The sequence below is a fragment of the Lipotes vexillifer genome, unplaced genomic scaffold (assembly GCF_000442215.2).
Source record: "Lipotes vexillifer unplaced genomic scaffold, Lipotes_vexillifer_v1.1 scaffold1442, whole genome shotgun sequence".
NCBI classification, from domain to species: Eukaryota; Metazoa; Chordata; class Mammalia; order Artiodactyla; family Lipotidae; genus Lipotes; species Lipotes vexillifer.
The window spans coordinates 1,339,372-1,353,107 of record NW_006797379.1 but is presented as its reverse complement, the minus strand read 5'-3'; the positions used below and the strand labels follow the sequence as shown (position 1 = coordinate 1,353,107).

The following is a 13,736-nucleotide window of genomic DNA, read 5'->3' as shown; positions in this document are numbered from 1 at the left end:
GGTGGGTGGGGGTGGGAGGGGTGGTGAAGTAGGGAGGATCCAGATTCCTGACAATTTGGAATGCCAGGATGAATTTACATTTGACCCAGTAGGCAAAGATCTCTTTTACCAACCAAATATTTCCTGAGCAAACTCTACATGCCAGGCACTGTGAGATATAAACAAAATAATCTTCAAGAAGCTAATAATCTGGTGGGAATGACAGACAAGTAAACTGATGATTAATCATCTGATAAGTACTCTGTTGGTAGCTCAATGGATTTAAGAGGTGAAAATGATCATTCATTAAAGTTTTTTTTTCTGTTGCATAATAAGGATAAATCACACATAACTTCTATTTTTCAGGCCGGACAGACTGAATGGTTCTGCCAAAGATTAAATAGAAAGAATGGAAAGAGCGTCTTTTTTGGTGGCGGGGGTGGGAACAGACAGAATGATGAGTTTTCTTGTCAATTTAAGGTGACCACTGATATCTAAAACTCAGAACTAAGCCCTCTGGGAAAAATAAACAAATAAACTTAAAAAAATCCTACGTTTCCCATTCTACCAGTTTTCCACTCCAACTGGGAGATCTTGGTGCCAGTGACTGAAAATAGGCAAAACAGGAAAAGGACTCAATTGCTCTTGGTATCAACGCAGCTCTTTTTATTGACTTGTTTTGTGGATGTATCAAATTCAGGATCAATCTCTGATTTTGTTATCTTGTCCTATCACTACAACTCCGATGCCTTATGTCCAACAGGCCCTTTCTATTATTTGTGTGAATGAGGTTCATCACCTAGGCCTGCTGACAATTCTAGTCTAGTCTAGTTCAAAACTGCCCTTTTTTCCATCGCTACCCATACAATCTTGGATTATGTTCCTATTACCTTAAAGCTAGATTCCAAGTTTCTACCTCTTTCAATACTTATACAAAGCTTATTTAATAAGCAGCAAAAATATCCATCAGTATATTTACTGTATATCCCTCTTCTATTATTGTACCACTATGGAAAGAACAATTACTTGGGAGTCAAGAGCTACAGTTTAGTGGCCATGCAAATAACTAGATGAGTTACCTTGGTCAAATCCTTTCATTGCTCAGGGGCTTCCTGCTTCCTTCTCTATAAAATGAGAGGCTAGAACCAGATGCTTTTCTTTCTATTATGATTATCTTGCGAGACAGTTTCCTTATATGCAACACTGATGAGACCTTGTTTAGTTCAAAACGAACAGTAAGATTCACTCACTAAAGAATTCCTTCCTTCTGTCTGAGATAGGACTGTGTAGTAGTTCTAATCTGGTTTCTTTTATGTATATAAAGACCTAGTGACAGATATAAATCATCCTACAATCAGGAATTTTGATTAGGATATTAGTGGTTCAGAAGAAGGCATGTTTTACACTGGTTAAACTCTAAACCCCCAAAATAGAATTTGTTAATACTGACTCATGTTGTCAAAGCCACTACATTCCGGTGAAATAATTTTTATCACATACTAGTTATTACATTTTAAATTCTACTTGACTTGAACATGAGAGTGAATAAGAAGAAATGCTGTTTATGTTTCTAGAATTATGTATTAAGAAAATGCTTTAAGCAATAGTTTACAAAACCTTTTAGGCCCACAGACTATTTTATTAGGACAAAAGTCCCCATAAACTCAGCCTAACACTTTTGACTTCTTTTTGTCCCCATTTATTATATTAATAGAAACTTTAAAATGGAAAGAGACTTCTGGTTAAACATGGATGTTTTACTTTCTACTTTCTTTTAAAACCCTATTGAAATTACAATGGAAAAATTATGCATAGACTCACAAGGACAAAAAAGAGAAGCAGTAGCAGAAGGTGACTAAGTGGTAACTCACACAGCAGATAAGAGAAAGCTAAAATCTAAGCTTAAAGAAAGGAGGTCAATGAGAAATAAGCAAATTCTTGCCATAGGACCCCATCTAATCAGCTTTTTGGTACCGCACTTTTTTTTTCTTTAAAAAAATTTTATTTTATTGAAGTATAGTTGATTTATAATGTTGTGTTAATTTCTGCTGTAGAGCCAAGTGATTCACTTATATATATATATATATATATATATATATATATATATATATATATATATATATATATATATATATATATATATATATATATATATATATATATATATATATATATATATATATATATATATATATATATATATATATATATATATATATATATATATATATATATATATATATATATATATATATATATATATATATATATATATATATATATATATATATATATATATATATATATATATATATATATATATATATATATATATATATATATATATATATATATATATATATATATATATATATATATATATATATATATGAATATAGGTACCTCACTCTTAAATGAGGAAAAGACAGCAAAGAATTCCCAGGAATTTAAGGAAAGACTCTAAACATGAAAAATAGCTATCAAAATAAGTAGAAAAATATAGACCTTATATAGATCCTGATTCAAACAAACTGCAAAAAGAAAAATGAATTATAACAATAGGGACAACTGGAAATTTGAGCACTGATCAGATATCTGTATCTTAATTTTTCAGGTATAATCATAGAATTGTATTATTTCAAGAGTCTTTATCTTCTAGAAATACATACTAAAATATTTATGGAAGAAATTATACAATGTCTGGGATTTGCTTCAAAATATCAAAAGAGGGGAAGGGAGAGAACACAGATAAAAAAAGATTGATTATGAGTTGATAAATGTTGAAGGAAAAAGAAGGGTATATGGGGCTTCTCTATATTTTCTGTTTCTTTCTGTAGATGTTTGACACTTTCCATAACAAAAAGTTTTAAAAAATGGAATAATTAGGGCTTCCCTGGTGGCGCAGCGGTTGAGAGTCTGCCTGCCGATGCAGGGGACATGGGTGCGTGCCCCGGTCCGGGAGGATCCCACGTGCTGCGGAGCGGCTGGGCCCATGAGCCATGGCCGCTGGGCCTACGCCTCCGGAGCCTGTGCTCCGCGGCAGGAGGGGCCACAACGGTGAGAGGCCCTAGAGAACAAGGAAAATCTAGGAAATTAAAAATAATGGTAGAAACAAGAGGTTAATAGAAGGGTTGGAAGATAGATGATAAAATTTCCTAGGATACAGGAAAAAAAAGACAAAAATGGAAAATAGGATGGGAAAAAAAAAAATTAGGCAACGACCCAGAAGGTTCAAAATATCCAAAGAGTAAGTTATAAAATGGAGAAGAAATGACAAAATACTTTCCCAGAACTGAAGAAATGAGTTTCTAGATTGAAAGAGACCACCCCATATCTGGTATGATGAATTTCAAAAATCCACACTAAAGAAATACCATTATACAAATTTCAGAACACCAGGGATAAAGAGTAGCTTGATTCTAAAGACCTCTAAGGAGGAAAAGCAGCTTATACACAAAGGACTGGGAACCATAATGGTAATAAATTTCATAATTGCAACACAGGAAACTGGAAGACAATGCAAACAATGCCTTCAAATATCTGAGGGAAAATTATTTCTGATCTAGAATTTTATGTCCAGTCAAATTATAAATTAAGTGAGGGGCAGAATAAAGGCATTTTCAGACATGTAGTTACAAAAAATTTACCATCCATTCAGCCTTTCTAAAGTAGCTACTAGAAGATGTGTTTCACCAAAACTAGAAAGTAAACTGAGAAAAAGGTAGGTACAGAATTTAGGAAAGGAGATCTAATACAGCAAAGATGTGAAGGATATGTGACTTCAGTACAGGAACAATTTGTATAAAGCATTATGAAAACATTACTAGGAGGACATGAAAAGGGAAACTGTGTGTAAGAGAACTAAATCCTAATCTTCCATGGTAGGAAGTCAAAAGATTATGTTTCCAAATGAAAACAATCGAAGAATTACAATATAAGAATAATGAATGTGGAGGTAAAAGGCAGAAGCAGCAGCTAAAGAGACGGAAGTCATTGTCTCTGGGGGTCAAGAACTGGGATAGGGAGAAGGGTAGGAAAAGCACTGCTATCTTATAAGACTCTATACACATATTACTTTGATAAAAATAAAAATAAAATTTAAGAACACACCAGCAGTCTATAATTCCAATATGTCAAGTAGCTTCACTTTTCTATGGTCTCTTATATCGCTAACATCTATATAATTTTACATACTTGTGGTAGCCAAATTCGTTATAATGTTCACTTACAAATTTTTGTTACATTCATTTTTATGATTATATTTGAAATATTTCATTTAAATAATATTCTATTAAGTGGTATACCACACTTTTCTAAACATTCAATATTTATAAGATTTCTAAATTCTCGATATTCTAAATAATGTTGCAATGAAAATTTTCAAGTACACAAAATCCTTCTTTGAGATTATTTCCTTAGGTTACTTTAGCAGCAATAATGGCTCGTTGTACTTATTGCAAAAACGCTTTCTAACTTATGTTGCCATTATATGAAATAACTCATTATTTTATATGCATTTATCAGAAATCTGGGACATTTTCCCAAATGTTATTTTTTTTATCCCCTTGCATAAAAATGTATTCTAAAACCCTTTAGGTGGAGGTTGTAAAGTTATTTCTTAGGAACTCCTAACTCAATCATTCCTTTTACATTTATTAGTTGGAATTCCATTGTAAGGAAGAGCTTTCCCTTGTTCTCCATTAATTTATGGATTAACTCATGGATTCTTTATTCAGTGGGTTGCAATCGATCACTATCATTAATTATTGCAATGTTTAAACTGTCCTAGATTTGGCCAGTAGGAGCCTTTTAATAAATTCCTTATATATTAATATTTTGTAATATTTGAGGCAAATAATTTCCTGATTTCCTATTTATACTATTTTTCATTGTATAAAAGGCCAAAAGTTTTTGTACTGTCAATTTGTTTGTAATTTGTGCTTTGCTCAATATCTATTCACAAGTTTCCTAGGATGTGTTAAGTTGTAAAATTCAGTTAGATTGTTTATTATGGTATATGGTTTAAGAGAAGACTCTAGTTTTTTTTGCAGGTTGTTCATGAGTATTTCAAACAAAATTTAAAAAATCAGTATTTAATTTCCCATTGTTCTGGCCACCTGCTTTGTCATACAGCACAGCACTTACTCAATATTTTTGTAACAAATACATGAAACTTTAATATATAATACTTTTGTACTGTTTTGTTCCACTGGTTTATATGCCTGTATTATTTTCCCCCAAAACACAATGAATTACTACTGCTTTTAATAAGCCTTAAACCTGATAAAACTTGTTCCTTTCTCATTCTTCTTTTTTAGAATACTCTTTGAGGCGTACGTTTTCAAGTGAAATTTTCAATATTTCAAGGAAAATGCAACAGGAATCTTGAGGATATGGAGCTAACTGGATGACTAGAGGAATACTAAGAGTCTCAACAGCCTTCTCTAAAAGGAATTGGGCATGTATTTCCTTTCCCAGTATCTTTTAGGTTTCTCAGAGTTCATAGTTTCCTTTACATATACTATGCACAACACAAATCCTGTTATATACATGAAAAAAACTACTTTTGTTGCTTTTGTAAATGAGCTCTCAAATAAGTTCCATCTATGCAGCTTTATGACATGGAATTCATGAGTATAAAATTATAAAAGTAGTGATGTAGAGTAGGGCTCTGAGGATAGAATTTAATTTCCTGGCCCTAGCAAGAATCAAGTAAGTAGTATGCCAGGGGGTGGAGACTGGATAGGAAAGAAAATACATTCAGGAAGGGAGCAAGAGAACAGAGGCAAAGGATGGTGCTTATAGAGGAAGGTGAAATTTCTTGAAACGATGATAATATCCAGTGTGAGTTACTAATTGGGAAAAATAACATCAGAAATAATAAGTGATCATCACAGATATTCCTTCCAGAATATTTTAAAACCTTTAGAAAATACAGGTACGTTGAAGAGGAAAAAAAGAGATGTCAGGAATCAACACACAAAATAATTAGAGGTTATGTGGTAAAATAACTGATACTACTTTAAAAAAGGAAGATCTAAGTATTTAAAAATCTATGTACAATTTTTTCTAAGTGACTACCTATAAGAGCCAAATCTGACATTAGATTTTTCAAAATCAGAGCCTTACAATAAAAACTTATTTGGAGACCAGAAGTCAAAATGATAAAGTCCTCAGAATAAAAGCTATTTTGCATCATAAATCAGTAAGTTTTCAAAACATTAAAATAATAATATGAACTGCAAGATGCATCAAACCTAGTTTTAAAATTCTAAACTTCTACTTGCCTAAAGCCCAAGAAGAATTTATAATACTTCTTTTAAAGCATGGCAACTCCCATTCTCACTAGTCATATGATTCCTAGCCTTGTAGGAAAAATCCACTAAAAGAAAGTCTAAATTTAAAGACAGTAACGGGAACAGATTCTGAATTTAAGTAACTGGCCTAGGAGTCACATGAGACCTATTCAGATTTTTCAGTTTGTTCATACTATGCGAACACTACAAATAGCAGTAGCACTTACCTTTCAATGTGGCCTTCTTCAATACTTTCATGGCGTAAAGCTGTCTAGCATCAGAGCCTGAGATTTTTTTGACTAAGAAAACCTGTATTTAAATAACAGAAAATAAGTCTTACAAAGTATCATAAACTATACTATTGCTAAAATAAGACCCCCTACTGTAATATAGCTTATTATTAGAAAGATTCTGATACATTAACTATTTTCCTTAAAATATTACCAATTATAAATACAGTGAGTTGTAAACACTGGTTATAACTTTGGGTGTCAATATAAGTGAATACATTTTTTGTTGTTGTTTGCCAATTCCCAAAGACCATGTAACATGTAAGACAGAGACAAAAATCTTTAAACTATGAAGCAATTAGAGAAAAGTCTAACATGTTTAAAGTATAACACAGGTGGTGATTGCTCTGCTTCAAACAAAACAAAAATTCTGATTCCATAAAAACTGTTATACAGAAGTTCCCCTTGACCACAATTTTCTGTTGATTCAATTCTGTTGACGAATAGTCTTTCCTATGTATGAAAACTCTACAATTTCTCATTGCTGGGCAGAACAATTTATTTTTATTTTTTAATTTTAGTATACATGATTTACAATGCTGTGTTAGTTTCTGGTGTACAGCAAAGTGATTCAGTTATATATATAAATATATATATATTCTTTTTCATTATGGTTTATTACAGGATACTGAATATAGTTCCCTGTACAGTAGGACCTTGTTGTTTATCTATTTTATACACAGCAGTTTGTATCTGCTAATCCCAAACTCCTAATCTATCCCTCCTTCATCCTCTCTCCCCTTTCGTAACCACAAGTCTGTTCTCTGTATCTGTGAGTCTGTTTTTGTTTCGTAGATATGTTGATTTGTGTCATATTTTAGATTCCACATACAAGTGATATAATAAGGTATTTGTCTTTGCCTTTCTGACTTCACTCAGTGTGACAATCTCTAGGTCCATCCATGTTGCTGCAAATGGCATTATTTTATTCTTTTTTATGGCTGAGTAGTATTCCATTGTATGCACCACACCTTCCTTATCAATTCATCTCTTAATGGACATTTAGGTTGCTTCCGTGTCTTGGCTATTGTAAATAGTGTTATGAACACTGGCGTGCATGCATCTTTTCGAATTAGAGTTTTCTTCAGATATATGCCCAGGAGTGAGATTGCTGGATCATATGGCAACTCTATTTTTAGTTTTTTAAGGAACCTTCATACTGTTTTCCATAGTGGCTATACCAATTTACATTCCCATCAATAGTTTAGGAGGGTTCCCTTTTCTGCACATCCTCTCCAGCATTTGTTATTTGTAGGCTTTTTAATGATGGCCGTTCTGACTGGTGAGAGGTGATACCTCATTGTAGTTTTGATTTGGGCAAAACAATTTAAAACACTTATACTGAAGAAATTTACTCACAACTATTTAATGTAAATTAAGTCGGAACCCTGCCTCCCCATCTTTTAAAAATCAAATATACACACATACCCAAATATTAAGAATACAATTCCCAGGGGAATTCCCTGGTGGTCCAGGGATGGGATGCTACTGCACTTCCACTGCAGGAGGGGTGTGGGTTCGATCCCTGGTTGGGGAACTAAGACCCCGCAGGCCGTGTGGTGTGGCCAAAAAAAAAAAAAAAAAAAAAAAGCGAGCAATCCCCAGGTATGCTACTGAGTATCTTGATTTTCCAAATATTTTTGGCTGTTTTCAAAATATAGTGTGGGATTTATGCAAAATGAATAAAGTCTGCTCTAAATAACTCATGGTCATGCTATAACTTGTCTAATACAATACCAAACTATCAATAAATCCCCTCTACTCATTCTGACCATTAGTTTCATGATCTTTTCCAGAAAACCTTTACACAGACTTGCTAAATGGACCTGAATTTCAACTTTTTTTCTCCTACTCATTCTTTCCTAGCAGTGCTACTGAGCTGCCACAGATGCTAAGAAGAGACTCAATTACAATCAAGAATTAACTCTAGGGTCAGCTCTCTATTACCTGCATTAGCACACTAGGCTATTAGCACAACAAAATAAAAAAATGATTCATTCAACTGATTCTAGGGCAAGGCAGAGTTCCTCACTTCGAGAAATTGTGCCAAAGACAATGGTCAGTGACCTCACGTCCAGTGAAAAGTGCCACAATGTGCACAGAAACCCTGATGCAGGGTGTGTTTCTCTCCCCAAATTACACCCATTGTCCCCCTTCACCGTGGCCCACGGTGAAACTTCCTTTTAGCCAGTTAGCAGTGAGCCAACCTAGGGAGCGAAAAGTGTATTCTCAATCAGGGTTGTTGCTAAGATGGAATGATGTTTAAAACTTAAAGGCAATCAGAGATTATGAATATTTTTGAACTGAAATAAATTCTAACTAGGTGGGGATAATTAGGATTTACCTGATATTTATTATTCATTCATTCTTAAGATTCCCTAATCAAGCTTCTTCGTACTATTCTACAAGAAAAATTCTCCTCATGGATTCAAACTTTCTTCACCCTACTTTGAAAGCACCCTCTTGATACGTTTCAGCACATCTTAGTTTTTGCAAAGGACCTTCACAAGCATTTGTAATGCATCATCATGATAATTTTGGGAGGCAGGCCTACTAAGCAATGCCTATTTTATAGCTAGGGCTTTGAGATGTTAAATAATTAACGCAGTGTCACAGTGGAGGTATTGGGATAAGAATCGGGCCAGCCATCCAGTTCTGTGCTTCTGCTCAGGGCACTCAATCTGTTGCCTCTGGCTGGTCACCAGTCAAGCGCAGCAGGAGCAGCAGCAGTCCCAGATGCCATCAGATCTTCCCCCACCAGCATTTCTGACTTTTCGAATCCCTCATGAAGCTATTCTAGGCTGTGACAGGTCATCCCTGTTTCCTTGGCTGAGACTGGCTTTTGAGGATGAGTAAGAAAGGAGACGCCCTATTTTTAATGTTTGCTATTTATAGTAAGGTATTTAAGTTACTTTTAAAGAAATAAAGGGAGAAGCATGCTAACTCCTGGAAACTTCAATATTATGTTCCCTGAAAATATAATGTGTAGAAATAAATCCATCTATTTTGGTTTATCCATAATAAATTGCATGATAATACAATCTCATAGCAGATATTATGTGCTTGGCCTTATATCATTTAATTCTTACTACTACCCTATGAGGGCAGGACTATTATTTACTCATTAATTCTTTCCAGAACTATATGTTAGGTACCGTGCTACTAGTTCCATGCTGAGACATGGTTCAAGGCATACATGGCCCCTGCACTCATGGAACATATAGTGTAGTGGGGGAGACAGCCAATAAACAAATAATTACACAAACAAAAAAACTGCAATTGTGGTTAGTGCTGTGAAGATGAGGTATGTAATGTTCTGAGACGGCAAAAATAGACAAATATGACCTAGGTCAGGATGGCTGGGAAGACTTCTTTGAGATCCTAAGCTTAAGAGGAGCCAACCAGAGGAGGAAGGGATGGGGGTGGGGCAGTGTTTTTCAGGCAGAGGGAACAGCATGTGCAAAAGGCTTTTGCTTATGGATTAAAAAAGAAGGCCAATGTGGCCAGAACACAGGCAGTGAAAAGTATATAAACTGATGTTGATGAGGTAGCTAGGGGGCAGACTGAGGGGCTCCTCAGCCATCTTAAGAATTTGTCTTTCTCCTAAAAGCAAAGGGAGGCCTCTAAAGGGTTAAGTGGATGGAGTATAAGACTAGCTCTTGTTGGCTGTCATGCATTGATAAATAAAGGCTTGAGGCAAAAATAAATTTGGGAAGCCCAAGGTAGGAGCCTCCTTCAATAGGCCAGGGAGAAATGGTGGTGGCACAGACTGGAGAAGTGGCAGGGAGAAGGAGAGAACAGGCATGATTTGAGAAATCTTCACTAAATCAGCAGAACTTGTCAATGGATCAGATTGGTGGGGGTGGGGGGAGAGGGAAGGGCAGGGACTAGAAGGATATGTCAAGAATGCCTCTCAAGTTTCTGGCTTGCTTAACCAGAAGTCATTCATAGTAACAGAGAAAAGTGAAATAGAGGTTTGGGGGTTAGGGGAAAATCATGAGTTTGGTCTTAGATATGTTGAGTTTAAACTGACTTTGGGGCCTGCAAAGAGAAAAAAAATAAGTAGCTGTACACACAGTTCAGAGCTTAGAGTCACAATCTAGATTGGAGATATAAATCTGTTACATCAGCTGTATGTGGGTTTTATTAAGATAGTGGGCATAAAGAAATTAATTAGTAGGGAGTATAGAGTGAGAAGGGAGCCTAGAATGGAACCTTGAGAACTTCAATACCTAATGACTGCCTAGAAGAGGAAAATGGGGCTCCAAGAGGTTAAGTAACTTGCTCAGGTGCACATAGCAATTAAGTAGAAAAAAACAAAACAAAACAAAACTAGAATCCACGTCTGGCTGACCTAGAGCTCAAACTTGCAACCATTATCTTCTTTTGGCTACTTAATCTCTATCTGGATTAAAAATATCACTTTGGGCTTGAAAGAGGTTAACAGCTGTAACAGATTACCTATGTTAGCCAAGAATTGCTAAACAGTCCCGTTAAAATACACAAGAGAGCAAAACGGGTGTTGTTTTGAAGCTTGCAAAGCCTATCTTCAAATGCTTCCTCACAGAGAGGTGGCAAGGAAGCACTGCACTGTGAAAGCTGAATGCAATCTCAGAACGTTCCTCTTGCTGAGAAATGGACTAGATAGATCAAGTAGTAGTGATTATAATGCTGTACTTCTCAAAATGGAGTACAGGAAGTGCTCCTGAGGTATGCAGCAGGGGGACAAGGAATACTTGAAAAATGATAAAGATGTTGCAATTTTAGTTGGTGGATTTGGGAAATAGTTGAGAAATATTTTTGGATATTAAAAACAGACACAGAGGGGCTTCCCTTGTGGTGCAGTGGTTGAGAATCTGTCTGCCAATGCAGCGGACACGGGTTCGAGCCCTGGTCTGGGAGGATCCCACATGCCAGGGAGCAACTGGGCCCGTGAGCCACAACTACTGAGCCTGAGCGTCTGGAGCCTGTGCTCCGCAACGAGAGGCTGCGACAGTGAGAGGCCCTCGCACCGCGATGAAGAGTGGCCCCCGCTCGCCGCAACCAGAGAAAGCCCTCGCACAGAAACGAAGACCCAACACAGCCATAAATAAATTAATTAATTAATTAATTTAAAAAAAACAGAAACCAGACACAGATATCATTGAATAGAATGCAGCCTTTGAGTTCATTTTAAAGACAAGCTATAAGTCCCCCAAATTTCGTACATGTAGTGGTAACCCCCCACCCTACTTCCTTGGGAGTACCTATTCGCTTTCTGCTGGTATTAGGGGTACTCTGGAGGAAAGATTGAGATGCACTGTTATAATGTATTGTAAGATCACCTTCCGATTCTACATGAAGACTCAAAAAGAGGCCAGTGTGTCACGGGAACATTTTGTGATTTTTTAATCATTCAGGAAGTGCAATTAGGGCTTCCCTGGTGGCGCAGTGGTTGAGAGTCCACCTGCCAATGCAGGGGACACGAGTTCGTGCCCCGGTCCGGGAAGATCCCACATGCCACGGAGCGGCTGGGCCCGTGAGCCATGGCCGCTGAGCCTGCGTGTCCGGAGCCTGTGCTCCGCAACGGGAGAGGCCAAAACAGTGAGAGGCACATGTACCCAAAAAAAAAAAAAAAAAAAAAGAAGTGCAATTAGAGAGGTCATATAGTCTTGAAGATAAAATGAATATGAAGTGAACACTGCCAAGTTATGAAAGTTCCCATTGTACTTCTGAATGACTTTATTCACTCTGTCACACTTATTGATAGTGAGAATTGTAAAAACACAGAAAATACTGCATTATAGGGAGATCAGTAGTATTTCATAAAATATTTCTGTTCCCCATTTGTATGAAATATACATGAATTCCCAAAAGCAACTTTTTAAAAAGCACATATTCATGACTTACCTTTCCAAATGATCCCTGTCCTAGTACTTTTAAAAGTTCAAACTGGGAAGGATCTGCCTTTTCATGTCCTTCCTTTACATGATGTGTGATTGCAATTTCTTTGATACTGCCTTCTTCCTGTTGATGCAAATATAAGGGGATAAAACAGAGTTAGAGCTACTTCCTCTGGCTATAAATCAAGCAATGTAAATTTATTGTATCATATTAGAAATCCTCAACTTAACATACACAAGCCACCTTTACTGACCCATCAACTAAAAAGAGAACACATGCCAAGCAAATATACTTTCAAGTTAAATGTCAGAGAAAGAATAATACCAGCCAACCACATAGGCCAGTTTAACCTCTACATAACATTAGTTCTGAATATTTTCAAGTCTTCACTCTTCCTACTGGAGATAATCAGAATGATTAGTTTCATGGGGTGAGGGCAGTGTGTGTAAAGAAGTCTGAAAACAGATCAGAGTAATCTGGTGTGCTCTGATACGTGACTGTATTAGGTAGAACCAACACTATACACAACAAAACCTGATTATTGGGGCGAGGGGTTGAAAAATATTCCAGGGTCAACGTGGAGATTTCTACCCTCAGCAAGGCCGTTTGAATTAGCCTGCTGAAGTTTACTGTGTTTGAAATATCTAAGTTACTTTCTGTTTCTAGGACTACCTGAGGTCTGAGATGGGAGAAAGGAATAACTCTAAAACACAAAATCAAAAAAGATTTAACATTTGGATGGAGGATTAGACAGAAAAAACATGTTCAGCATGATGGAAAAGTAGAAGGTCTTAGAGTTAAGAGAAGGATACTTAAAGAATGTGGATGCTTTACTATACCTGAGAGAAGGTGTCAGAGAAAGGTTGAAAACACATGTAAGTAAACATAGAATTTCAATTAATTACCGAGACCAGCAGATTAAGTACACCTTATTTATTCAATAATCAAGACATGTACTTTATCAGCCCAAAACTACAACAATAAAACAAAACCCAACAAAACAAGAAACATAAGCCTGTCAAAGACTATCTTTTCTTTTTTTTGCCTATAATGTTTTTTCTAGTGCACACGTACTATGAGTAGAATCTAAATGTGCTATACAAATGTAAATAATTATTTTTATTACCACTGTATTCCATATAAATGCTTCAATTCAAATAACATTCTCTGAGGCACAGAAGGCTGGCAATATAAGGAATTACAAAGATTTCTCAAAAAGATATACCAAGGGGGCTTCCCTGGTGGCGCAGTGCTTGAGAGTCCGCCTGCCGATGCAGGAGACGCGGGT

The 13,736-nt window shown here is 35.9% G+C and overlaps 1 protein-coding gene across 5 annotated transcripts in view; it reads right to left on the bottom strand.

Moving 5' to 3' along the window:
* RPS6KA3 (ribosomal protein S6 kinase A3) overlaps positions 1-13,736 on the bottom strand; it is a 106,227-nt gene that overhangs the window by 37,653 nt on the left and 54,838 nt on the right. For all 5 annotated transcript variants that reach the window (XM_007469305.1, XM_007469306.1, XM_007469308.1 and 2 more), the window contains 2 exons: positions 12,455-12,571; positions 6,503-6,584 (listed from right to left, as the gene is read on the bottom strand). In XM_007469305.1, the coding sequence (XP_007469367.1) occupies positions 6,503-6,584; positions 12,455-12,571 (199 nt within the window). The remainder of the gene's footprint in view (positions 1-6,502; positions 6,585-12,454; positions 12,572-13,736) is intronic.